Raw genomic sequence first — 26,327 nt, forward strand, 5'->3', positions numbered from 1 at the left:
GAAGTACAGCTTTGTAACCACAGAAGAAGCTACGGGGCGTAGGAGAGAGTGCGAGAGAGAGGGTGGGGGCTCTCGTGTCAGAGTTATGAGGTTACTCCCCAACTATTCAGAAGTTGGTTCGGGTAACATGTCCCTTCCCCGTCAGATCTTTATGGACAGAAATACTCGCGTCAGTGAGCCTTCTGGGCACCAGGCACTCCTGTGCAGTTGGGCCAGCTAGCTCATTATTATGCTGATAATGTGATGATGTCATTACAGTTCAAATCTAAGTGGCATTTACTCTGTGCTGGCACTTGGGTTAACTGACTCGATTCACTGAGTAGAGGTAGTACCAGTTAGAGCCCCTTGTCTGTTATTATTGCTGTTGGGGTTTTTTCCCTTTTGTTTTGTTTTTTAAATATTTATTTATTTTGCTTAAAAACATTGACAGAGGGAGAGCCAGACAGAGATCTTCCATCTGCTGCTGCACTACGCAAATGGGCACAGCTACCAGAATTGAACCAGTTGAAAGCCAGGAGCTTCTTCTGGGTCTCCCGTGTGGATACAAGGAGCCAAAGGGCTTAAGCCATCTGCTGTGCTATCCCAGGCCATTAACACAGAGCATCATATGAAGTGGAGCAGCCAGGACTTGAATTGGCATCCATATGGAGTGCTGACGCCGTCGGAGGAGGATTAGCCTGATACGCCACCATGCCAATCCTTCTCCTGTCTTTGTACGGGAAAAGTAAACCTGATTCTGGCTGAGGTTGAAATAACAATTTTGTGTCCTCCCATTGTTTAAAATTTATTTATTTTTATTGGAAAGTAAGATATTCAGAGAAGAGGAGAGGCAGAGAGGAAGATCTTCCGTCCGATGATTCACTCCCTAAGTGGCCTCAAGAGCCACCACAACGGTTGGAGCTGAGCCGTTCCAAAGCCAGGAGCCAGGAGCCAGGAACCTTCTCCGGGTCTCCCATGTGGGTGCAGGGTCCCAAGGCTTTGGGCCGTCCTCGACTGCTTTCCCAGGCCACAAGCAGGGAGCAGGATGGGAAGCAGGTCCCGCTGAAATGAGAACTGGAGCCCATATAGGATCCTGGCGTTTGTAAGGCTACCATGCCAGGCTCCATCTTTTTTTTTGAAGATTTATTTTTATTGCAAAATCAGATATACAGAGAGGAGGAAAGACAGAGAGGAAGATTTCTGTCCAATGTTTCACTCCCCAGCAAAGTAGCCTAGTGGCTAAAGTCCTCACCTTGCACGTGCCAGGATGCTATTCGGGCACTGGTTCTAATCCCAGCAGCTCCACTTCCCAGAAAAAGCTCCTTGCTCCTGGCTTCGGATTGGCCTAGCTCCAGCCGTTGTGGCTGCTTGAGGAGTAAATCTACAGACAGAAGATCTTCCTCTCTGTATATTTGAGTTTCAAATAAATGAATGAATGAATGAATCTTTTAAAAAAGTAGTAATTCTTCACCCTTTTGAATGAAGTTGAGTTTGGGGAGATCTTTCTGTGTGGGACAGATCAGCCTTTAACACTGACAGTTCACACAGCATTTCTAAAGAGCTCAGGTCTAATGTAACTGTTCCTGAGCACTGCGAAGGGGGCTCTGTGTCTCCCGGGAGGAAGGCGCTGGTGTGGTTTTAGCAGGCCTCTGCTGTGTTGTCCCGGTCCCAGGATGGTGCTGCTCTGTTGGGATAACATGTGATGTTTTTCACATGGCTATGTGCTGTTAGCACAGATGTGGGCGGATGAGGCAGAAGCTCTGCCCCCATAGTGCTCTCTCACAGACTTGGCTGAGCCAAGCCAGCCAGTTCCTTGTGCAGGTCTTTTGGACTCTGTATATTGGCTTTTAGTTTGTTTGTAGAGGTGGCTGTCTAGGAAGACATGGAGGAGTTTCTGCTTTGGGGTATTTCCATCCAATGATTATTCTTTTTGGATAATTTGAGGAACAGGGAGTGGGATCGGTAGTTGAGCAGTTAGGACTTGAACCGGTGCTCTTGTGGGAAGCAGACTTTACAGGCAGTGGCCTAACCGGCTGTGCCACAGCAACAGCCCCACATCCTGTTGTGTTTGTATCCTTGGTTCAGTGAGAACTGCGCTCTGCATCCTGCAGCGTCACATTTCTCTCTAGCGGAAAGCATGGTGGGTTCAGGCTGCTGTGCAGCACCTTTCAGCCTGGAGGACTGTAGCACGGCTCGTCTGACAAGCAGAGTGGAGACTTGCTCAGTCTTTGTTCCTTTTGGCGAATATTGATTTCTCTCCTATTTTTAAAGGAACATTTGGAGAAGAAGTCGCTCTGGCTGGCAGTTTCTTCTTCTGGAGAGGTGGGCACAGCAGCGTCAGGCCTGCCATCTGTCTCGGTGCCTCCTCGTCCGCTTGGACGGTGCCTGCAGCCCTTCTCACTCTCTCTCTCTCTCTCTCGGTCGCTCTCGCTCTCGCTCTCTCTCCGAGCAGCCCGCAGGTGTACAAGCTGTGCGGGTGTATGAGTGCTCTGAGCACAGGGGGCCCAAAGCCCGCCCTGGGCCTGCGCCGAGCCGAGCCGGGTCTCAGCTGCTGACTCCTTTCCTGGGCACCGACTTCGTCTCGCGCTGGGGTGCCCCGGTCTGCTTCTCTGCCGCCCTGGGGCTGCTACTGGGAGAAGCTGCTCGCAGCTGTCTCCAGGGGCCAGCTGGCGGTGTTGGAGCAGGGCTGGGCCTTCTGGAGCCCACTCTGACCGGCTCACCCCTCACACTTGGCGGGCTCCGATGTGAGGTGACGGCAGAGCCCCATCCCGTGCGTTCACTCTGGCTTGCCCGTGTCCGTAGTGTAGGCTTCAGGAGCTCTAGATTTACGTCTCTTTCTAACAGATTGCTCAAACACAGGGGACAGACTTCAGCTTTCCTCAGACAGGATTCTCCAGGCAAAACGTTAACGTTCATAGCTGCAATAGCTTTAGAGGGGTGTTGCCTACCGTGTGTACTGGGTCTCTTACAACTGTATTATCTCTCCTTGAAAATAATTTTCTTTTCTATTTGAAAGGTCCCTCGTAGACCATTTACTCCCAAATGCCTACAGCTGTCAGGACTGGGCAACGCCAGAAACAGGAGACAGGAACTCAGTCCTGGTTTCCCACAGGCGTGGTGAGGATCATGAACAAAACCTGCTGCCTCCCAAGGAGTGTGTTAACAGCCAACTGCAGTCAGAATGGAGCCAGGGGTCTGGTGTTATGGCATAATAGGTTAAGCCACTACCTGTCGTACCAGCATCCCATGTCGGTGCCAGCTTAAGTCCTGGTTGCTGTACTTTTTTTTTTTTTTTTAATTTTTTTTCCTGTCATTTTTACAATCTTTACATAGTTAATTAAAGCACAAAGGTTCAAGGTCTACAAGAAATTGGGTAAGACTGTTATTTCCACATTTTTTTTTCCTGCATCTGGGGTCAAGGGGGAGATAAAGGGAGAAGCCCCACCCAGTTTCCCACCCATCCCAGATCCCGGATGTGGGGCATGCTCTGAGGGTCTTGCTCCAGTGGTTTTTTTTTTTTTTTAAGATTTATTTTTTATTTTTATTACAAAGTCAGATGTACTGAGAGGAGGAGAGATAGAGAGGAAGTGGAGCTGCCGGGATTAGAACCAGCGGCCATATGGGATCAAGGCGAGGACCTTAGCCACTAGGCCACGCTGCCGAGCCCGCTCCAGTGGTTTTGATAGTTCAGCAATTCTGAACTGCTGCCAGTCTCGCCACTCCAAGCATGATGAGATCGCTGCAGAATCCACTGATTGACCTAGTCCACCTTAGAGTGTCCGTTTGCCCAGTTTTTGTCCAGCTCCGTGTAATGGCCTGGGAAAGCAGACACCCACATGAAACTACTGGTTCTTGACATCAGTTGGTCCAGCTCTGGCCATTGTGGCCATTTGGGAAAGTGAACCAATGGATGGAAAATCTCTCCTTTTCTGTAAATCTGCATTTCAAATAAAAGCAGAGTGAAGTGGAGGCAGGACTCCAATCCCCGCACTTGCATGTGGGCTTCAGGGGTGCAAGCTGGTGTCTTCCCTTCTGTCCCCACATCCACTCCGTGTCATCTACTTCTAAATGAGTGTCTCAGCAAGGCAGAAATCCCTGACACTCTCGGATCGGACTGGCACGTGATGAGCGCAGTAGACACATTAGTTTTGTTTTTTTTTAAATTAAAGATTTATTTTTATTTTTTTGCGACGTCAGATATACAGAGAAGAGGAGAGACAGAGAGGAAGATCTTCCGTCCGATGATGCACTCCCCAAGTGATAGCAGCCAGTGTTGCGCCAATCCGAAGCCAGGATCCCAAGCTTTTTCTTTCTTTTTTTTTTTTTTTTTTAAAGATTTATTTATTTTATTACAAAGTCAGATATACACAGAGGAGGAGAGACAGATAGGAAGATCTTCCGTCCGATGATTCACTCCCCAAGTGAGCCGCAACGGGCCGATGCGCGCCGATCCGATGCCAGGAACCTGGAACCTCTTCCGGGTCTCCCATGCGGGTGCAGGGTCCCAAATCTTTGGGCCGTCCTCGACTGCTTTCCCAGGCCACAAGCAGGGAGCTGGATGGGAAGTGGAGCTGCCGGGATTAGAACCAGCGCCCATATGGGATCCCGGGGCTTTCAAGGCGAGGACTTTAGCCGCTAGGCCACGCCGCCGGGCCCAAGCTTTTCTTAAACTGTTATGTTTCATATATTGTTCTTTCAAAATGATATAAGAGGGCCCAATGCAGTAGCCTAACAGCTAAAGTCCTCACCTTGAACGCACTAGGATCCCATACGGGTGCCAGTTCGTGTGTCAGCTGCCCTGCTTCCCATCCAGCTCCCTGGCTGTGGCCTGGGAAAGCAGTCAAGGACGGCCCAAAGCCTTGGGACCCTGCGCTTGCGTGGGAAACCCAGAAGAGGCTCCTGGCCCCTGGCTTCGGATCGGCTCATCATCTCCAGTCATTGTCGTCACTTGGGGAATGAAATCAACAAATGGGATATCTTCCTGTCTCTCCTCCTGTCTGTGCACTTGACTTTGCAGTTAAAGTAAAAAAAACCCCAAAAAACAAAAAGCGTTATGTATGAACTGGTGGTGTGGTATAACAAGCAGGTAAAGCCGTCTTCTGCGATGCCAGCGTTGCATACGGGCACTGGCACATGTCCCGGCTGTTCCGCTTCCCATCCAGCTCCCTGCTGATGCACCTCGGAAAGCAGCAGAGCATGGCCCAGTGCTCCGCCACCTGCACAAGAGGAATGTCCAGTGTGGACCAGCCTTGGCCATTGAGGCCACTTGGCAGAGTGACCCAGAGGATGGAAGCTCTCTGTCTGTGTGTCACTCTTTGAAATAAAGAAGAACAAGTAAATCTTCTAAAATAAACAAGAAGATGAAATGAGCCTCCTGTGTCATCCACAGGGTAGAAACTGTAGGCCAGCCCGACAGGAGAGACAGCCTGGGCGTGTGCGCGGAGAAGCAGAACGGGTGCGAGTCTCTGCAGCGGGACCAGGCCGTGTGTGTGAGCACCAACGGTAAGTGCCTGTGGCTTCCCGTGCCCGCGGCTGTGGGTCCCAGTGATGTCCTTGGCTCTAAATCGGATGCTCTCTACTGCAGCTTCCGGAGGGTTAGCAGGGTTGACAACTGAAACCCAGGGAGGCTAAATATTTGGCTTAAACTCTGGGACCTTGGAAGGAGCAGGGCTGGCATTTGAGCCAGGATTTTGCGCCTTGATTCCTTAAGCCTGGAGCATCTAACATCTCACATATTTATTAGTAGATTAAATACCCAATGAGAAAGGGCCCTCTGTATATATGCATTTGTTTTTCAGTCCCTTCATGGCAGTCATACTTCTAAAAATCACTGCCGAGGCAGGTTCACATTTTCTGGTGTGGGTTCAGATTTTGTGTGGAGCATGGTGCTTGTGTGTGCGCTGGGAAGCCATCTGGCTGTTCCACAGGGTGCAGAACTGCTAATCTTTTCTGGGAAGCTATGGAGCTCTGAACCGGAACTCTGAAATGGGATTAAGGCTTTTTATTATTTTTCTGTTTTCTTAGCAGAGGGGGTTAATTAACATTTTTCAGTGCATATGCTGTGTTCTGCTGAGTTAGGAACTTAGCTGTGTCCCAGTGGTTCAGCTCTCTTAAAGTTACTGCTCCCGTCCAAGTGCTTCTTTGCCTTGACATTGTAGGTGCAGTTTTTGTCAACGGGAAAGAAATGACGAATCAGTTGCCTGCAGTCACTTCGGGATCCACCGTCACGTTTGACATAGAAGCCATGACTCTCGGGACGACCGGTAACAGCGAAGGGGGAAACTTCAAGCTTCGAGTTACTATTAGCTCCAACAACCGAGAAGTGGTTTTTGATTGGTCACTTGACCAGTCCTGTGGCTCGCTTTACTTCGGATGCTCATTTTTCTATCCTGGGTGGAAAGTGGTCGTGTTTTAGGGGTCCAGACGCTTGTCTTAGGTTGGCGGTTTTACTGTAGTGACCCTTATTTTTGGTTGTGATGGATTAAAAAAAAAAAGTTTAATTTATCCCTGAGGTCATTGGGAATGGACAGTGTTTCCTGGAGTCGTTTGATCATATTTTAGCAATAAGAGAGTTGAATGGTGACCAAACTATAATTCAATTACTTTTGCTTTGGGCACACTGCTAATTGAAGTATCCCACCACACAAAAAAATCTAGTCAATTTTTCAAGTATAGCAAGGTACAGAAAGCCCTGTGCTCTCTCATTGTATTTCTTCCCAGAGTTGGTTATTAGAAAAATGTAGTATAACATTATTATGAAATATCCGTGTGGGGTCCAAGGCTCTGTTAGGCTTTTAAACAATGGGAGTGGACCAGAGAGGGGCCAGCAGCCAGGTGCCCTGTGCAGGAGCTGGCTGCGTGCCCGATGTACGCAGTATTGTTTTTGTTCCACGTACAGTGATCTTTTATGTCCCAAAAGCAATAGAAAGGTTTTTTTGTTTTATTGTTTAGTTTAAGTTGCTGGAGTAAATGTCTGAAATAGACAAGTATTATCTCCTGTAGTTCCTTCCTTGTCCTTGGATTCAAGTTAGCCCAAGGACCTTTTCAGGCCTTCCCCCGGGTCGCCTGGAGCAGTGTTAGCATGTCGCACACAGGGGCTGTGCCTCAACCCCGTGAATTATGTTTGCAGGTATGAGCTGCAGTCCAGCTTAGGGGCAGTTGTTTTAGAAATGGTCTTTTAGTGGACCAAAAAAAAAAAAAAAAAAGAGGAAAATCTGTGACCTATTTTTTCTTGAATCTGTGTAACATATTTATTTGAAGGACTTAAAACATAAAAATAATTATCTTAACTTGATATGTCAGCCTACAGATTGTGTAATGTGAATTTTTTTGTTTTCATTTTTACCAGTAATAGGAAAGTGGAAAACGTGTTTGATATTTTTGTAAGATAATTTATTTGGGGAATCAAGTTCACTGTTGGACAATCATGATCTTCTCTCCTTGCCTTTTTATATGTCAGTAACCTTTCACACTTGTTTACTGATTGTTAAGAAAGTGTTCTAGACTGTAGATGCCTTGTCCGGTTGTCCAAAACAAAATAAAGAAACTGAAGGTTAAGTGTATTTCATTTTTCCTCTGTGAAAGCTGATTGACCTAGTTGTATCTACTTGGACGCTAGGTGTTTTGATTAAATGCATCGCCTGTGAGAGGTTACTTGTACTTCTGTTCTGTGGCTCTGAGCAGCGGATGTTGGCTTGAATCAACGCAGTGAGTAATTTCCCCAATACTTCCCCTGGTTCATCAGTTTTATCGAATAGATTTGTTTTTAACCCTTGCAGCAGAATGGCTTCTTGCATTTACACCTATGCACTACGCCTTTTCTTTCTTTCTTTTTTTTTTTTTTTAAGATTTATTTATTGCAAAATCAGATATACAGAGAGGAGGAGAGACAGAGAGGAGAATCTGCCGTCTGATGATTCACTCCCCAAGTGACCACAACACTTGGTGCTGTGCTGATCAGAAGGCAGGATCCAGGGAATTCCTCATCCGGGTCTCCCACACGGGTGCAGGGTCCCAAAGCTTTGGGCCGTCCTCGACTGCTTTTCCCAGGCCACAAGCAGGGAGCTGGATGGGAAGTGGAGCTGCCGGGATTAGAACTGGCACCCATATGGGATCCCAGTGCATTCAAGGTGAGGAGTTTGGCCGCTAGGCCATGGCGCTGGGCCCACACTATGGCTTTTCAGAGTGACTTAAACTCAATTCTAGACAAGAGTAGGTTGTAATATTTTGAACTTTGAAATGAATGTTTTTTTTTCTTACACTGAAGACTGAAGATTTATTTTTTTTTGTAAGATTTATTTATTTTTATTACAGAGTCGGATATACAGAGAGGAGGAGAGACAGAGAGGAAGATCTTCCGTCCAATGTTTCACTCCCCAAGTGAGATGCAATGGCCGGTGCTGTGCCAATCCGAAGCCGGGAACCAGGAACCTCTTCCAGGTCTCCCACATGGGTGCAGGGTCCCAAAGCATTGGGCCGTCCTTGACTGCTTTCCCAGGCCACAAGCAGGGAGCTGGATGGGAAGTGGAGCTGCCGGGATTAGAACCGACGTTCATATGGGATCCTGGGCACGTTGAAGGCGAGGACCTTAGCCGCTAGGCCACGCCGCCGGGCCCTGAAGAGTATTTTAAAAGATTTATCCATTTCCATTGAAAAGCTAGATTCACATAGGAGACGGAAAGATCTTCCATCCACTGGTTCACTTCCCAAGCGGCCACAATAGTTGTACCTGAGCCAATCTGAAGCCAGGAGCCAAGAGCTTCTTTTGGGTCTCTAATGTGGATGCAGGGTCCCAAGACCTTGGACCATCCTCGACTACTTTCCCAGGCCACAAGCAAGAAGCTGGAAGTGAAGCAGCTGGGACACGAACTGACATTCATATGGGATCCTGGTATATACCAATGCGAGGACGTTAGCCACTAGGCTACTATATTGAGCCCAAGAATTTTTTTTTAAAAAATGCCAGCTCATCCTGTTTGAAAAGATAAAAGGGGGACCCGGCGCGGTAGCTTAGTGGCTAAAGTCCTCGCTTTGAATATGCCGGGATCCCATATGGGTGCCTGTTCTAATGGCAGCTCCCTGCTTGTGGCCTGGGAAAGCAGTCGAGGACGGCCCAAAGCCTTTGGACCCTGCACCCACGTGGGAGACCCAGAAAGAAGTTCCTGGCTCCTGGCTCTGGATCGGCACAATACCGGGCATTGCGCTCACTTGGGGAGTGAATCATCAGACAGAAGATCTTTCTCTCTGACTCTCCTCCTCTCTGTATATCTGCCTTTCCAATAAAATAAATAAATCTAAAAAGTATTTGTATACTTGGTGGGAAGAGAGATTTGGGTGATGACATGATGGTAAGCACTGGCGTGTCAGGCAGGCGTCAGGTTCAACTTTGAAATCCCACCTCAGTTTATGCACATATGATACTGACTTTTCTATTATTTCCACATTACTGATGCAACAGCTCAGGCTAAAGCGAAGTGAACTGGGTTCTCTAAGTCGTGATGCCAGGACACTCCAGAGCCCCAGCGTTTAGCCCTGCTGCTCAGGGCAAGGTAGGCACGAGGGAATGGAGATAACTGACCGAGGGACAAATAGGGGAAACGGCAAGCCTTTCTGAACCTGTAGAACAATGCACTCCGTGAACCACTTCTTAAAAGATGAGTGGAAATCTACAAAGGTCAAAAGTGAAATAAAGTATTAGCAATCCAAGTCGGGAAGACAGGGTTGGGGCGTGTCCCAGACCCCCCGGAATGGGAGCCCCGGAGAGGCTGTAGTGAGGGTGCCATGGCTGGAGAGCAGGCTGGAAGGACGGCCCGGGGCAGACTGTGTGAGCTTGTGTACTGTGGTGAAGCACAGTAGTTAGACATGAGGTTTTCAAACAGTGAACAGGAGTGAAAGACATCAGGCAGCGGACTGTGGTGCTGAGCAGTGAGCCAGTGGCAGTAAAGGAAACGTATCTACTACGTTAAATGAGACCCAGGACTTGATGAATTAATAATGTGGATAAAGGGGAGAGTTCAGTTGGGCTTGACTGGTTGGTTGATTTATTTTTGAAAGGCAGAATCACAGAGGACAGACAGATTCTTCCATCCACTGGTTCACTCCTCAATTGCCTGCACCAACTGGAGCTGGGCTGCTCGAGTCTGTAGCTTTTTCTGGGAGCAGGGTCCCAGACTTGGGCCATCTTCCACTACCTTCCTAAGCTGCTTTAGCAGGGAGCTAGATCAGAAGCAAAGCAGCTAGGACTGGACAGGCCATCATATGGGATGCTATGACAAAAAAACTTTGTATTATTAGTCTCTGAAGTCCTGAAGTATGGGACCTACTGCCTTAGATTTTTTTATATATGGGTATCTGTCATTACTTTTGAATACTGATACTTTTTTTATATTGGGGTTTATTTGATTTAAAGACTTGGTGAGAGGGCAGACAGACCTGTCCCACCTGCTGATTCACTTAACAAATGGCCCTAATGGCCGGGGCTGGGCCAGGCTAAGATCAGGAGGTGGCAACTCCATGAAAGTCTCCCTTGCAAGTGGCAAGGCCCAGGCACGTTGGCAGGAAGCAGCAGCTAGGATTCAAGCGTGTGCTGCTGCATTGTAGCTCACCTACATCTTAAGCAGTGTCAGGACACCTGCCCCAATACGTTTTTCTTTTTTGATGATCTTCATTCCACATCCACGCCACGTGACTTATTTATTTGAATGGCAAGGTTAAAGGGAGATAGAGAAATCTTCCATCTGCTGGGTCACTTCCCAAATGGCTACAGTGACTAAAGCTGGGACAGTCTGAAGCCAGGAGTTTCTGGATCTTCAACGACTTCCCCAAACACATTAGCAGGTTGCTGGATATGAAGTGGAGCAGCCAGGACTTGAACTGGCATCCATAAGGGGAATGCTGGTGCTGCAGATTTCCCTGTTATTCGAGATCTGGCCTCAATGACTTCAGCTCCCACTCCCAATGCCAAGCACTCTGCAGACCACAGCTGCAGTTGTTTTCAAGCCATGTCAGCTTTGTCAGTATCTGAATGTGTGCTGCAGGTTCTAGCTGTGGTGGACATTGCAGATGACATGCTATGGGATTCCCACTTGGAACACCTGGAGGCCGGAGGCACAGAAGTACCAAGTTTGACAAAGATAAAGATGCGTGCCAATTCTTACTGGAGCCTTTGACAAGACCTAGTATCCCGGCGTGTTGTTGAAAAGTCCTAAGCCACGAATCCAGGTCTGGTTTCAGAAGTGTGAATTGCAGTACCCAGGAGGAGCCACGGGTCCCTAGCACAGACTCTGACGGACAGGCTGGACACCAGCAGCTTCTCCACCTCGCAGGCAGGACCTGCTCACCAGATGGCACGCGAGCCTCCCCTGTACCAGAGCCCTCCTAGACACACTCTCCAGGGCAGGTGACAAGGAGCCAGCAGGGGGCTGAGGGGTGTTTTGACAGTAACTTCTGAGTTCTGAGTTTTACTCAATACAAATTCTGTTCTAGGTACTGGTTCTTTCTACTAGGTTCTGGGACAGTATCCTTGTGTGTGTCCACTAGCACCAGTGTTGTTTGTTTTGAATATAATACTCTTCTTCAACCCCATTTCTTAAACTTCATTTTAAAATACAAACTCAAAAGGCTCAAATACAATGTTTCTTCCTATTGCTGTCTTCTCTGGAAGCTGTTCTGTTATCACTTCAGATGCATTTTACAACCTAAATGCTGGTAATTCCCCAGTTTCCCTAAGGTGTATAGTGAACTATCCTCTTAAATGTTGGCTTTAGTGCCTCATCGGTTCTGCTCCTGACTCCCTGCCTCTGACAGGTGCACAGAATTCCATTTATATGTATGGATGCCAGGTTAACCAGCTTGTTGCTTCTCCATTTATGGTGGAGTTATGCACCAATAAACCCATCATAAGTCGAAAAATACATTTACATTTAATTTCACTTTATAGTCAAAGCTCCCGGCATGTGTTCTTGGCCTGGACCAAACAGCAAGGAAAGTTAAGGAAAACCATCAGTGTCGTTTCTGTTTTCATCCTTTAGAACACACATGGTTAGACTTGACTGGTGGACGGTTTCTGGATTCTCACCATGGTGTTTGAAACATTTTAATGTACACAATGCATAACAGCAGGGGGAAAAAATGCCAAAAACAGTATATAACTTTTATATTACTGAACTTTATGTACAAAATCATTTGATTTCAAATAAACATTTAATGTAAAAACAAACGTTCTTTTAAACTGAATTTTTTTTACATCTACTGTACCATTCAAAAGCTTTATCATTTTACATGATTTCTTCAAAATCTGTTATCAAGGGTACATATAGAAAAGCTTTTTTTTTATAAATAGAAACAAAGGGATTTTTTCAGCTTTTATTATAAGATGACATAAAAAGTTTACTCAACAGAAGTAATTTCATTACTATTTGGGGGAGGGAATCACCAACTTTTTGTGCAAACAATGCTAGCCTTCTTTTAAGCATTAAGAGCATAACTGCTTAAGAAATGACATAAGCAATAATTCTACACCTACATCTCCCCTAAAATAATCTATTTTTTTTTACATATGTGCACAGCTTTAGCAAATTAAAGCTCGAGAGAAATGCTCGAGATCCACTATGCAAAGGCAAAAATCCGTTTCCTGGAACTCATCACTGGGAGAGTTTACCAACCAAGGAATCTGTACTGAAAGCTGCAGTTTCCCTCTTTCCTATTTTAACACAGAAATCAATGACTAAGAACTGAATACTGGATGACAGTTCACATCCACACTATCTGTTAAATAGTCTCACAGTTAAACACATCTTAAAGACCAATCAAACCAGTATTTACACTTTATAAATTTCTGAAGACACCATTAGAAAGCTTATATATCCCCCTTCATTAAACAAAATAGGGAACTGCATCTGATGGTGGTGGAATGAAACTAAAAAATCAAAAATACCTGTATTTACAGCAGCATTGATCCTTTATAAATAAAGAATATGAAAATGCAATATCTTTAAGGATAATAAAAAACTGAGGTGATGTTACTTAACCACAGTGCTTGGAGTTGGAATAAAGACCTATCGGTGCTTATTAATGTGCCAGTAGTGAAACTGCTTTCTGTTGGAAAAAATCCAACTGCAAATGTGTGTAAAACACACAACACAGGGCAAAATTGCTCAAAAATAATTCAAGTCAGCTTATCTGCATTGGATATTTTAACCATGAAATACATTACAAAGACATCCTTGTCAAGAGGGAAAAAAAAAAAAGGGACAACAGTTTCTGGTTCATTTCCCCACTCCTGAAAAAGCGGCGTCTGAAAAACTTCAGACTGATTCTTCTCACGGTTTACAATCTTAATGAAAAGATGTGAACAGCTGAATTTTCCATGTGATTACATAACTGGGAAAAAAAAGACAAACAGTAAAATGTTCAAGTTTTTAAAATATACTGGGTGAGCAATGCACTATAACCACTGAAAACAAACGGTCAGTGACCTTATAAATCAATGTGACATTTCACTGTCAACAATGTCAACAATGAACTCTCAGACAGGCATTAGATGAAGAAGTGCTACTTTAAAATTGTAAAATGAATTTTATGTGAAATCTAATATGAATTCAAATTTATGATTTCAAAATCAAGGAACAAGGTTTGACTGTAAATGTGGTAGTGCAACACAATTTCGCAGTCTTCAATTTCTTAAAAAAAGGGAACTGCACTCCAATTTTCCTTCACCAAGAAAATATCCTGCAATACATAGAAAAACAGCAGTCACAAATGCAAAAAGCATTATAAATATGAAATCATTTCTAGAGTTTATACATGTCATAAGACAACTGCTGCACTTAAAAAATACTCTCTGAAGTATTGCTTTGCATGCTCAAACTAGAAAATGTTTTTATGACATCAATAAAACTAGTAAACATGTAATGGTGCGTGGCGTGCAGCAGGACCTGGTACCACTCTCCTTGTTGAAATCATTCACTTCATCTAACACTGCCTGTCGGGAGCCTGTGACATTTTGCTTTTTGTTTTTAAACAAAAGAAAACCACAACTCTTCGTCGAGGCTGAATTCCCTTGAATGCAACTTCAGTGTTTGTCCATAACATGGGGTTAGGTTTTATTTTCAGAGTTTTTGTTTTTTGCTCTGTTTTGAAACCCCTGAGACAACATCTGTTTCCAAAGCTTTCTCTTTTGAGTTAACGTCACTAAATCCGTTTGCTGTTCCATTTGGTTCTTCAGTTATTTCTTCATTTGTAGGGGACGCAGTTTCTCCTTTTTCTAGTTTTTGCTGCATTTCACGGAGCTTGGTAACAGCTTTATCTATTGACATTATGCTAATAAGATTAAAGTCATGCATGCTGACTAGATGAAGCATAAAGTTTCGACATAAATTCTTCTTAATTATCTTCTGTCCATAATTTTCTACAAACAGCATACAGGCGTGATTCATTTGATTGTCAGCAATAAACCTATGCAGATAAAACGAAACATTAACAGCAATACAAACCATTTAATCAACCACAACAGTGAAAACCATTAACAATAGGGTCACACCCAAATTTAGGCAAAAGGAATTTAATAAGCAGTGGAAACTGAGATAAAATTTCCTGAACAAACTATTTCAGAAATTTAAAAAGTTTTAATGTACCCAGCGCTCCAACACTTGCTTTTGTAAAAGCAGATGTCACTTTTGTGTACAATATTTTCTTTTGGAAGCACCACTTTTACTGATTCTCTATACAAACACTACCTTTTAGATTTTCTCCATGATCTCCAGTTTATTTAAGTAGTCCTTCTTTACGTTTTCATGATAACATTTTTTTAAAAGATTTATTTATTTTTATTATAAAGTCAGATATACAGAGAGGAGGAGAGACAGAGAGGAAGATCTTCCGTCCGATGATTCACTCCTCAAGTGACCACAACACTTGGTGCTGTGCAGATCCAAAGCCGGGAACCAGGAATCTCCTCTGGGTCTCCCACACGGGTGCAGGGTCCCAAACCTTTGGGCCATCCTCCACTGCTTTCCCAGGCCACAAGCAGGGAGCTGGATGGGAAGTGGAGCTGCCGGGATTAGAACCGGCGCCCATATGGGATCCCGGGGCTTTCAAGGTGAGGATGTTAGCTGCTGGGCCACGCCGCCGGGCCCATGATAATATTTTTAAAAAGATTTATTTTTGTTATTTGAAACACAGATTTATACAGAGGAAAAGCAGAGACGTCTTCTATCTGCTTTTTCACTCCCCAAATGGCTGCAACAAGCTGCGCAGAGCTGATTCAAAGGGGAGCCAGGAGCTCCTGCTCGAACTGTCCTCCACTGCTTTCCGAGGCTGGACGGGAAGTGGAGCAGCAGGGACTCGACCTGGCACCCATATGCAATGCCAGAGGAGGATTAGCCTGATGCACTACCCTGCTGGTCCCAAGACATTTATAGAAGTATTCTCTGGAAGTTGTTAGGGATTGTGTGTCCAGTGGTTCACTTCCCAAGTGGCTACAACCACAAGTGCTGGTCAAGAGGAAACCGGGAGCCAAGAATTTCACTCGCGCCTCCCAAGCTGCTGCAGTGGTCTAAGCACTCAGGCTGTCGCTCTGCTCTCACAGACTGTCACTACTAGGGAACGGGAAGAGACCATGGCCACCAGGGCTTGAATCAGTGTCTGCATGGGTTGCTGATGTTGCAGCTGACGATTTTTCTGTCACACTACACTGAAAGGCCCAAATCAAATCTTTTAAAAAAAATTTAGGGCCCGGCGTGACAGCATAACAGCTAAAGTCCTTGCCTTGAAAACGCCAGGATCCCATATGGCTGCCGGTTCTAATCCTGGCAGCCCCACTTCCCATCCAGCTCCCTGCTTGTGGCCTGGGAAAGCAGTTGAGGATGGTCCGAAGCCTTGGAAGACACAGAGGAGGCTCCTGGCTTCGGATTGGCTCAGCTCTGGCCATTGTGGCCGCTTGGGAAGTGACCATGGGACGGAAGATCTTCCTCTTTGTCTCTCCTCCTCTCTGTCTCTCTGCCTTTTCAATAAAAATAAACAAATATTGCTGGGGTATAGTAGTTTCAAAGCCAGGACCTGACCTGCTGGTTCAAGTCCTGATTACTCAATTTTTTATCAAGCTCCCTCTAGGGTCTGAAGGCAACGGAGTACAGCCTTTCAAACAAAATTAAAATTTACTCTTTTTTTATAGTAACTGCCAGAATAAGCAATATAATTGTGGTTGTGCTGGCGGCTAGGTGCATGTACGATCAGTAACATTTTAGAGAATTAACTGAAATCATACAGAACAATAACTACACTGAAACACAGTCCAGCATGGAAACCTTAACACCTGCGCATCTTAGAAAGCCAAGTGAGTGTGCCTCTACTTTACATTGCCACTACAGAAAAACCTGAATAGTTGTAAAGAACAGATTTTAATGAAAGCACTGAAATAGAACTGGCTAAGCAATTTGAGAATTCCCTTAATTTTCTGCCTTGATTTTGACCTAAGATACAAAGCAGAAATCAGTCATATTTTCTCTAGTAATTTTTCTTTCTTAATTTGTGGTAATAATTCTGAAATTAAATTTCCAGAATTTTCAGACATGTAACACATTAACAAAAAAGACATTATTAACCTATAACTTTTAGAAATTACTCTGCCTGAAAAGTCACAATATCAAGCTGCTCAACTCAACTCATGTAAATACGCAAATAATGAAAGAAAACAAGGCTCTTTAAATACTTTCTGTGAAGAGGTGGGAAATTCCTTCCTTAGGTTTTCTAAATGTCACTATTTCCTTTATATAATCCAGACACTTTGAGCTAGGAATAATGGACACACAACTAAAGTAATCAAATGTGGAGCACAGCCCCAACAGATAAAGTTATAGAATATCACAGAGCAGGGCCAGCACTGCAGCACAGTGCACTACGCTGCCCTCTGCAGGGCTGCCTACCACACGGGGACCAGGCTGAATCCTGCCTGCCCTCCTTCTGATCCGGCTCCCTGCTAAGGCACCTCAATCAGGCAGATCTGTCTCTTATCTGCTCCCCTCTGTGGGTCTGCCTTCAGATCAATCAGTCAATCTTAAAATAATAGGAAGCAGCAAGAACAGCATAAACAAGGCAACATTTAAATTAACTTAAAAATGCCCTACCCATGCTTCATGACATGGAGATTCCACAGCTTCATCACTTCTTTTTCTCCTTCATTAACATCAGAGAACTCTTCAATTTGCTAAAACATTAAAAAACAAAACTGAGTGAAGAGTAAATTGATTTTATGAAAAAACTGACTTAAAAATATTTTAAAAGTAAAAAGGGCAAAGTGACATTTCTTAAAATCAATTTCTATTTAAGTAGTAATTTACAAACGAAGCAAGCTATAAGTTACCTATGAATATAGAAAATATTCAATATTCACACAAAGAATTGAAATTATGCAATCATAAAAACTGTTCTGAATTCCTTCACTTAGAAAAACAGCTTCTCAAAAACTTCATTTAATCATAAAATTCTAAGATCACCACTAATAACTGAAATGAGTAAGATGACACTTACTGTAATGGTTTTTTCTCTTAGCCATTCAGGATCTTTTTCATCTTCACTGTCTACCTCCATTTCTTGTGGACGGAGAGGTAAGCAGGTGTCGCTATGGAAATACAGGCGATTGTGGCCACTGCTGTAGGTGCGCTGCTGTTCCACTTCTCCATCTTCAGATTCAAGAAATTCAGACATGCTTGCTTTTGTTCGCTTTGGCCTAAAGAAAATAAATATGTAAATGCAGCACCTACATCTATACCAATTAACCACAGAAATGCAATAATTTACAATATCATCATTTTATAAAACCATGACAGTAGGAAGCTATCCCACCCTCCACTCTCTTTTATCTATGCATAATGTGGAGCTAACCTATTGCATGTCAAAATCAAAGTATTAAGGATAAAATTAAATGCCTGGATGTCAATATAGAAAGGAACACAAGAAGTGCAACTTAGGGTTTGTTAAGGCAAAAATATGCATATACAATGTCAAAACTGTGGACTGTAACAATATGAATGTACAAAGTGGAAAACCACAATATTGATTATAACTACACAGGAATTTAGGGTTTTTTTTTGTTTTTTTTTAGTTTTACAAAGATAAAAAAATTCTCACAAACAAAATAATCTCAGCAGTCAAATCAGTGGCTGTGAACACAGCACTGAGATAGTAATGCCTATAGGAGGCTCCTCAGTGTCAGGTGGTGCCTAACAGGACACTCTCATGTGGGCAAACAACACAGACAGGTCTTCTTGTTTGTGTATTGGAAAGGCAGAGTTACAGAGAGAAGGAAATACAGAAAGATCTGTCCAGTGGTTCACTCCCCAGGTAGCTGCAATAGCCAGAGCTGATCCAAAGCCAGGAGTTGGCAACCGGGACACGAACCAGCGGCCTTATGGGATCTTGGTTGATTCAAGGTGAGGATTTAGCACTAGGCTAATGTGCAAGGGCCCAACAGTTGTTGTTTTTTTCTTTTTTTTTTAAGACCATGAATAATTGGCTTTATTTATACATGAATGATGTCCAAGTTTGGGAGACATTTCAATGCACATTAGCACACACCGTTCTTCCTATGTTTCATTTCAGCTGTGACTCAACAAGTGACAAGGTCTTCTCTAGGTTTTACAGACTACCTTTTCCCTTCTGTGTCAGCCTCTTAAAGCAATCTGAAAGCTGTGAAAGGGCACAGGAAAGGGTGTACAATTCTTTACAGTTCACATTACCCCACAGAGTGCAGGTTCCTACCTAGGAATGCATACAGAAACTTTTTAGGCAGGCATTTTTAAATCCAGTAACAACTGCAGGAAGCAGTAACCATGAACAATCAAAACTCGGAATAAAAGGAGTCAGAGAATAAACTTTGATCATAGGATTTTCTTGTTACTTACCTGCACACAAGAATGTGTGTAATAGGCGTTCTCTTTACTGGTCCATTTCGGCTAAAAGCAAATCCAGGTTGGCGATGAATATCCTGAGGATTTCCTGCGTAGGAGCCATCGTAACACTCATTGATAGAAACATCTATCCTAGCACCTTTTGGATGATACTGTGAACAAAACAAAACAAAGTATTTGCATTTCACTTTCTAAAAAATAATTCATTTCAAAACAAAAGCCATAAACAAAGAGAGCCAGAAATCTTCCATCCGATGTTTACTCCACAGATAACCTCAACTGCAGGGATGACCACAGTTGGAGCTAGGAGCTTCTGGCAGGTCTCATACATGTGGACAGAGCCCAAACACATGGATTCGTTATGCATTGCCTTCCCTGGCACATCAACGGGGAACTGGATATAAAAACAGCAGCCAAGACTCAAACTAGCATTCTGATATGGGAGGCGGGAATCAGCAGCTCAGCCCACAGTGCACAATGGCAGCCCAGATTCTTTATGTTCTGAAACTGAAGTCAGGAATGTTAGTTTGGTGTATAGAAATTCAGAAGAGTGCCTGGTATGACGGCCCATTGGCTAAATCCTCCCCTTGCACACACCAGGATTCCATTTGGGCGCCAGTTTGTGTCCCGGCTAAACTACTTCCCATCCATCTTCCTGCTTGTGTCCTGGGAAAGCAGTGGAAGATGGCACAAAGCTCTGGAACCCTTCACCATTTGAGAGAAATAGAAAAAGCTCCTGGCTTCAAATCGGCTCAGCTCTGGAAGGTATAGCTGCTTGGGGAGTGAACCAGCAGATGGAAGAACTTTCTTTGTATTTCCTTCTCTCTGCAAATTTGCCTTTTGAATCAAAATAAATAGATCTTATAACAAAAACTCAGAAGATGTGAAGTTAAAAATGTGTTGAAATACTGAGCTGACACTGTGGCAAAACCAGTTAATCCATGCCTTACAATCCTCACCATCCTGTGTCCGAATGCAGGTCTGAGTACTCGCTGCTCTGCTTCCAATTCAGCTCCCTGCTAATGCGCTAGGGAAGATGATGGACAACTGCTTGAGTGTTTGGGGTCATGCTACCCATGGATGGAATCCCAGTCTCCTGGCTTTGTCCTGCCCCGGTCACTGCTGCTAAAGTCATTTGGGAAGTGAACTAGTAGATGGAAGATGTTCTGTCTCTTTAACTCTGCCTTTCAAATAAATAAATCTATATAAAAAAAGAAGCTGGGGCCTGGCACGATGGCCTAGCACATAAAGCACTTGCCTTGAAAGTGCCAGGATCCCAAATAGGAGCCAGTTCTAATCCTGGCAGCTCCACTTCCCATCCAGCTCCCTGCCTGTGGCCTGAGAAAGCTGTGGAGGACAGCCCACAGCCTTGGGACCCTGCACTTGTGTAGGAGACCTGGAAGAGATCCTGGCTTCAGATCAGCGCAGCACCAGCTATTGAGGCCACCTGGGGAGTAAATCACTAGAAGGAAGATCTTCATGTCTCTCCTCCTCTATGCATATCTGACTTTCCAATAAAAATAAATCTTAAAAAAAAAAAAAAAGAGTCTGAGGGCAAGTTTTGGGGGTATGGTAAAGTCTCCCTTGGAATGCCTACTCATACCATACCATGGTGTCTTGGATTCAACCCTGGTTGTTTCCAAGGCAAGTTGTCGCTAATAATGTACCTGACAGGTAAGAGATGATGGCCCAAGTACACAGGGCCCGGCAACGTACAGAGACACAGGATGAAGTTCCTGGCTCTTCAGTTTAGTCTGGCCCAGCTCTGGCTAATGCAGGAATTTGAGAAATTAACCAAAAGATTGGGGGTCCTCTCTATCAACACATAAAGCCAGAAAATTTGACTGCCATTTTCTGGCTTGGTGAAAACTACAAATTTCTTACCTGAACTGTTCTTGCTAAAAATGCCTGATATAAAGTTCTAAATCATTTACTTTAATGTACTCACAGGAATCGAATAATGCAGAAATTCTGGAATTTTTACACAAATTACAAACTGAGAAGTCAGGATGTCTCACTTCATATGTAATATTAGTGATAAAGAGAATGAAAAATGACTTACAACGTAGTTGAAGATAAACCTGCTATGGCAGAGTTTAAGATGCTTCAGTAAGCTGTACAGTTTGCGGCAGTTCAGGGTGCACCAAGGGCAATGGAGGTCATCTCTTGCTTCAGTCTGCTGTCTTGTGTTGTTGTTGTAAAGAAACTAAAAAAACACAAAACCAACAAACCGTCAAATCACACATCCCTAAAAATAGCTAAAACACTTGCAAAACAAAATCAAATTCAAGATCTTCCAAAATTTCAGATTATAAACATGAGTACTTAAAAGGAAGGATCTGCTGTATTTACCTGATAAAATATTCTTAACTTTTGTCTGTTTTCATTTGAAGTATCTTTTTCTTTTCTTGTTTGTAGATCTGTAGGCAGTGACTCTTTAACAGCTGAAAATAATTTTATATTTAATGAGGATACTAGTGCCCAATAAAATGAAATGTCAGGAAAATTATGAAACACGTCACAGAATTCTATTTGTTTCTGCTAACATAATTTCGGTCCTCATCCTCAACTAACAATCATCAGAATAATCCTATTAATCAATACCCCTAATCAGATGGTAAGATCCTTATTGGAAGGACTCTTTTAAAAACCCTGTGTTCTAAACTGCCCCAGAAATAGTGATGTTTTGTTCTCAGCACTTTGCTCTAAGCACTTGTCAGAGCATAGCTGTCCACTGGTTATGTTCCCACTGCCCAGCAGGAAGACGGCATTCAGTAGGTGATTCTTTACCAAATGTTACACAATTTTTAAAAAAGGGGGAGGTGGCTGTATTAAAACCATTCGAAGTCTCAATGATGATGATCATCAATTGTTTTGGCCTATCTCCTTTCAGACATAAGAAGGGTATTTTTCCTGATGTAGCCACAGCTGGATATGTGTGTGCATGCGTGCATCTATTCACATACACTTCTTTGATTTATTCTCAGCTGACATACATCATTTCTTGCATCTTTTTAACAACACTTTGACAGAGTCCTGCACATGATGAATGTGAACAAGAAGTCAAAGCCAAGGACACTGTAATCCTTATACATTCTTTCAACAGGAAGATAAAAACACAGGGTGGGCCTGGCAAGGTAGCCTAGCGGCTAGAGTCCTCACCCTGCATGCAATGGGATCCCACACAGAGGCCAGTTCTATCCCAGGCTGCTCCACTTCCCACCCAGCTCCCTGCTTGTGGCCTTCAGTATTGGGACCCTGCAGCTTGCTTGGAAGACGCGTAAGAGGCTCCTGGCTTCAGACCAGCTCAACTGTGGCCATTGTGGCCAACTAGGGAGTGAGCCAGAGGATGGAAGATCTTTCTCTGTCTCTTCTGTGTATCTGCCTTCCCAATAAAAATAAAATCTAAAAACAACAGCAACAACAGAAAAACCTTATGCTCTCAGGCCTGAAACTGTGCTCCTGGGGCTGAGGGTGTTGGTACAATAAGCTAAGGCACTGCCTGTAGTGCTGACGTCCTGTAAGGGCACTGGTTTGAGTTCTGGTTGCTCCACTTCCCACCCAGCTTCCTGCTAATGTGCCTGGAGTGCAGGGGACAATGCTCAGGTACTCGGGCCTTGGCACCTGAAGAAGCTCCTGTTGCTGGGTTTAGCCTGACCCAGCACCAGTCACTGTGGCCAGGTAGATGTCAGCTTGCTTGCTTGCTCTCTCTTCCAAACCAAACTCAATCAGTGTTCATAAAGCATACTGCCAGATCAGCCTTACCTCAGTAGATGGCTAACTCCATCTCTTTTTCTTACAATGGACTGTAGGGATGAGCATTTTGCTTAGTGGTTAAGCCACGAGGCAGGAGCCTCCTCTGGGTCTCCCATGTGGGCGCAGGGTCCCAAGGCTTTGGGCCGTCCTCGACTGCTTTCCCAGGCCACAAGTAGGGAGCTGGAAATGAAGCAGGGCTGCCAGGATTAGAACCGGTGCCCATATGTGATCCTGGTGCATTCAAGGCGAGGACTTTAGCTGCTAGGCTATTTGCAAGGCATTATAATCTAAACTTTTCAAACATAATTTGAAAGGTAGAGAGAGAGGGGATGGAACAGTTGGAGAGTCTTCTACCTTGGGGGTCACTGCCCAAATGACTGCAATCCCAGGCTTATACCAGACATTGAATCCAGCTCTCCCATGTATGTGGCAGTGACCAAAGTACTTATGCTGCCACCGGCTACTATCAACGTTTGACATTAGCCAGGAAGCTGGAATCTGGAAAGACTTGGACTAGAATTCAGTCTTGTATCTGAGGTTTCCTTACCTGCACTGTGACTACCTATGTTGAACATTAGCCCCTGTGATTAATGTATCTCTACAGAGGTTCCCTTACCAATGGCTTGAGCAGTTTTAACTGAACCAGGCTTATTTTCTTGATGCAGACTCTCTGAATTTCTAGTAGCAAGAGGCTTGGCTATAGGCGCTGTAGACTTATCATTGGTCTCTCCTGTCCACCGAAGAGTAAACTGCAACGTAGGTCCCTGAGAAAATGTTTCAAATGGAGGCAGCCTCTAAAAAATAAAAATCATCAAAAGGTGACAAAATTGTAAGCATAAAAAAAACAAAACAAAACACATTCCCTTCACAAGTCAGTATGATCTAAATTAATAGATTTTCCTAAACAATCAGAGAGATGGACAATAAAACAAACGTATGTTGTAGACACTATTTAGCAGGAAAAGACATACAGACTAGCTCAGAGGAAACTGCTTAGCAGGAATAGCTGAACTGTTGCCATGAGGAAATATGGATCCAACCCAGCCAAATGTTCACATGTTTTTTCTTTTTAAAGATCTATTTTATTTTTCCTGGAAAGGCAGATATACAAAGAGGAGAGACAGAGAGGAAGCTCTTCCATTCGATGGTTCACTTCCCATGTGACCACAACGGCTGGTGCTGCTCCAATCTGAAGCCAGGAGCCAGGAACTTCTTTCCGGGTCTACCACAAATGTGCGGGGTCCCAAAGCTTTGGGCCGTCCTCAACTGTTTTCCCAGGCCACAAATAGGGAGCTGGATGGGAAATGGAGTTGCCGGAATTAGAAACGGGATCCTGCAGTGTTCAAGCCAAGGACTTTAGCCACTAGGCCACTGGCACTGGGCCCAAAATGTACACATTTCTTAAGTGAAATAAGAAATCCAAGGTTTCATAGGAAAGCTTCCATTTGTTATGTTGATAAACAATTCACAATATTCTTACAACACAGTTAACAAAACTGTGCTTTCCAAAGCCTTCCAAGTCCTTTTGGTAAACTGACAAGATCCTGCACTTAGTAGTTTTCCTTGATGTTCTGAAGTCTCATTAATACCCTTTTTGTTCCCAGCTAATCTTTAGACATGTACATCAATTTCTCACCCATCTTCAAGGATTTACCTATAAAGCTGATGACTCCAAATTGATCCTTCATCTTTTCCTTATACTTACACCCTAAACTCGAATCTCTACTTGCCCAGTCATCGCTCACCTGATAATAACATTGTCATCTTAAACTAAAATACCTTCAGAAGTAATGTCCCTATCTTTTGATTAAAATAAACTTTCCAGGGACAGAATTTGATGCAGCATTTAAAATAACACATTGGATGCCCATGTTAGAGATATAACTTCTGCTAGATGTTTTTGTTTCTGCCTTCCAAATAAATAAAAACCCAATAATTAAATAAGCTTTCCTTCTTAATACAATTATATTTACTTCTGGTATTACTCTATTAGTGACTCTAAACTTAATTTTTGAAATTACAATTAATTCCTATAATTGCATTTCTCTTTATATAATCATCAAATCCTTTTTGAAATTTCTGTGATCTCTCCCTTTGAGGATAAGAAAAATGTTAGTAAAGAATCATACTTCCGGGCCTACACAGTGACCTAGCTACTAAAGTCCTATAAAGTCCTCGCCCTGCACGTGCCAGGATCCCATATGGGTTCATGTCCTGGCTGCTCCACTTCAGATCTAGTTACCTACTAATGTACCTGGTAAGCAGTGGATGAGGCCCAAGTCCATGGTCCTGTGACCAACATGGGAGCTCTATATGGAATTCTATGCTCCTAACTTAGGACCAGCCTGTGCCAATGTAGCAGCCATTTGTGGAGTGAATGCTCAGATGCAAAATAAATCTATATCCTAAGTACCTTTCAAGAAAATTTTAGGGTCCAGCACAGTGTGCCCTTGCTATGCATATGCCAGGGATCCCACATGGGCTCCCTCCTGCTACTGTCCTGGCTGCTCCTACTTCCCATCCAGCTCTCTGCTTGTGGTCTGGGAAAGCAGTCGTGGACGGCCCCAATGCATTGGGACACTGCACCCGCGTGGGAGACCCGAAGAAGTTTCTGGCTCCTGGCTTCGGATCGGCGCGCACCGGCCCGTTGCGGCTCACTTGGGGAGTGAATCATCGGACGGAAGCTCTTGCTCTCTGTCTGTCCCTCCTCTGTGTATATCTGGCTGTAATAAAATGAATAAATCTTTAAAAAAAAAAAAAAAAAGAAAGTGGTGCAGTGAGGAGTTAATAAAATTTATAGCTTAGGTAGCACTGTACCTGACATACAATAAGTGCTCAAAAAAATGTTAACTGCTGTATTAAATCATTGATACAACAGCAGGTGACAGATGACAGAATAAACTTGCAAGAAATATACAGAGTTTAATAAAGCTTATTTAAAATTTTTTCTACATGATAAATGAATATACCTGTGTTTCTTGAATAGGCAGCCTCAAAGTACAAGTGTCATTTCTAAATTCAGTGTATATCATAAGCGTAAACTGAAAAGAATATTATTAGAAATGTATTCTGAAAATCTTTATTTACCACATATGGTTGCACGCACAGTAAACATAAAATAAACCACAAATGATATACTTTGATTCTTGATGCATAGTCCTGAAATAATGTGTATTTTTCAAATTTAGTGTATGATAAAGGTTGTGATTAATTTTGTATGGGAGACGTTAACAGTTAGAACAGATTGTAGCACTCTGGCTTTTTTGTTTGTTTTATTTTGTTTGTTTATTTATTTGTTTTAAATTTTAACACTGGAGATAAATTTATACATAATAAGTTCCAGAAGGTTCGTAAACATAAACATAAAAAATAGCACTCCTTTCAATAGACTTGGACCAAAATAGGCCCTTGTAAGGATGATACAAATCAGAAAATTTAAAAATTTAAAAATGACTGGTAGAAAATAGAAATGGTATATTTGAAAAAAAACCAAATGTTAATATAGTGAACTCATTATATTATGAGTTTATAAGGAAGTAAGAACAGGATAAACAGTCTAGAAAAGGATGGCTCAAGCAGTTATCTAAAATGTTGTGGCCATCTCTGCGTTTATTATTTTTGTTAGGATTTTATTTATTTCAAAGGCACAGTTAGATAGGAAGAGACAGATCCTCCACCTGCTGCTTC

The 26,327-nt window shown here is 43.5% G+C and overlaps 2 protein-coding genes and 1 non-coding gene across 5 annotated transcripts in view; 1 reads left to right on the top strand and 2 right to left on the bottom strand.

Moving 5' to 3' along the window:
• Positions 1-7,071, top strand: part of CRLF3 (cytokine receptor like factor 3) — a 31,591-nt gene extending 24,520 nt beyond the window's left edge. Inside the window, exons 7-8 of one of the 2 annotated variants that reach the window (XM_004593886.4) lie at positions 5,369-5,481; positions 6,138-7,071. In XM_004593886.4, coding sequence (XP_004593943.2) covers positions 5,369-5,481; positions 6,138-6,394 — 370 coding nt within the window. In that variant the 3' untranslated portion in view covers positions 6,395-7,071. The remainder of the gene's footprint in view (positions 1-5,368; positions 5,482-6,137) is intronic. The other variant, XM_004593887.4, reaches the window with a different exon arrangement.
• A 6,985-nt stretch (positions 7,072-14,056) lies between these two features.
• The window catches only part of SUZ12 (SUZ12 polycomb repressive complex 2 subunit), a 56,761-nt gene continuing 44,490 nt past the window's right edge, over positions 14,057-26,327 (bottom strand). For both annotated transcript variants that reach the window (XM_058675269.1, XM_058675268.1), the window contains 7 exons: positions 23,257-23,434; positions 21,237-21,328; positions 20,947-21,090; positions 18,879-19,036; positions 17,506-17,704; positions 17,103-17,182; positions 14,057-14,433 (listed from right to left, as the gene is read on the bottom strand). In XM_058675269.1, coding sequence (XP_058531252.1) covers positions 14,088-14,433; positions 17,103-17,182; positions 17,506-17,704; positions 18,879-19,036; positions 20,947-21,090; positions 21,237-21,328; positions 23,257-23,434 — 1,197 coding nt within the window. In that variant the 3' untranslated portion in view covers positions 14,057-14,087. The remainder of the gene's footprint in view (positions 14,434-17,102; positions 17,183-17,505; positions 17,705-18,878; positions 19,037-20,946; positions 21,091-21,236; positions 21,329-23,256; positions 23,435-26,327) is intronic.
• Positions 18,575-18,677, bottom strand: LOC118759727 (small nucleolar RNA SNORA26). Its single transcript, XR_004996380.2, has one exon. It is a non-coding gene; the product is annotated as a small nucleolar RNA SNORA26 (small nucleolar RNA).

Source organism: Ochotona princeps, chromosome 17 (genome assembly GCF_030435755.1).
Source record: "Ochotona princeps isolate mOchPri1 chromosome 17, mOchPri1.hap1, whole genome shotgun sequence".
Taxonomy (NCBI): domain Eukaryota; kingdom Metazoa; phylum Chordata; class Mammalia; order Lagomorpha; family Ochotonidae; genus Ochotona; species Ochotona princeps.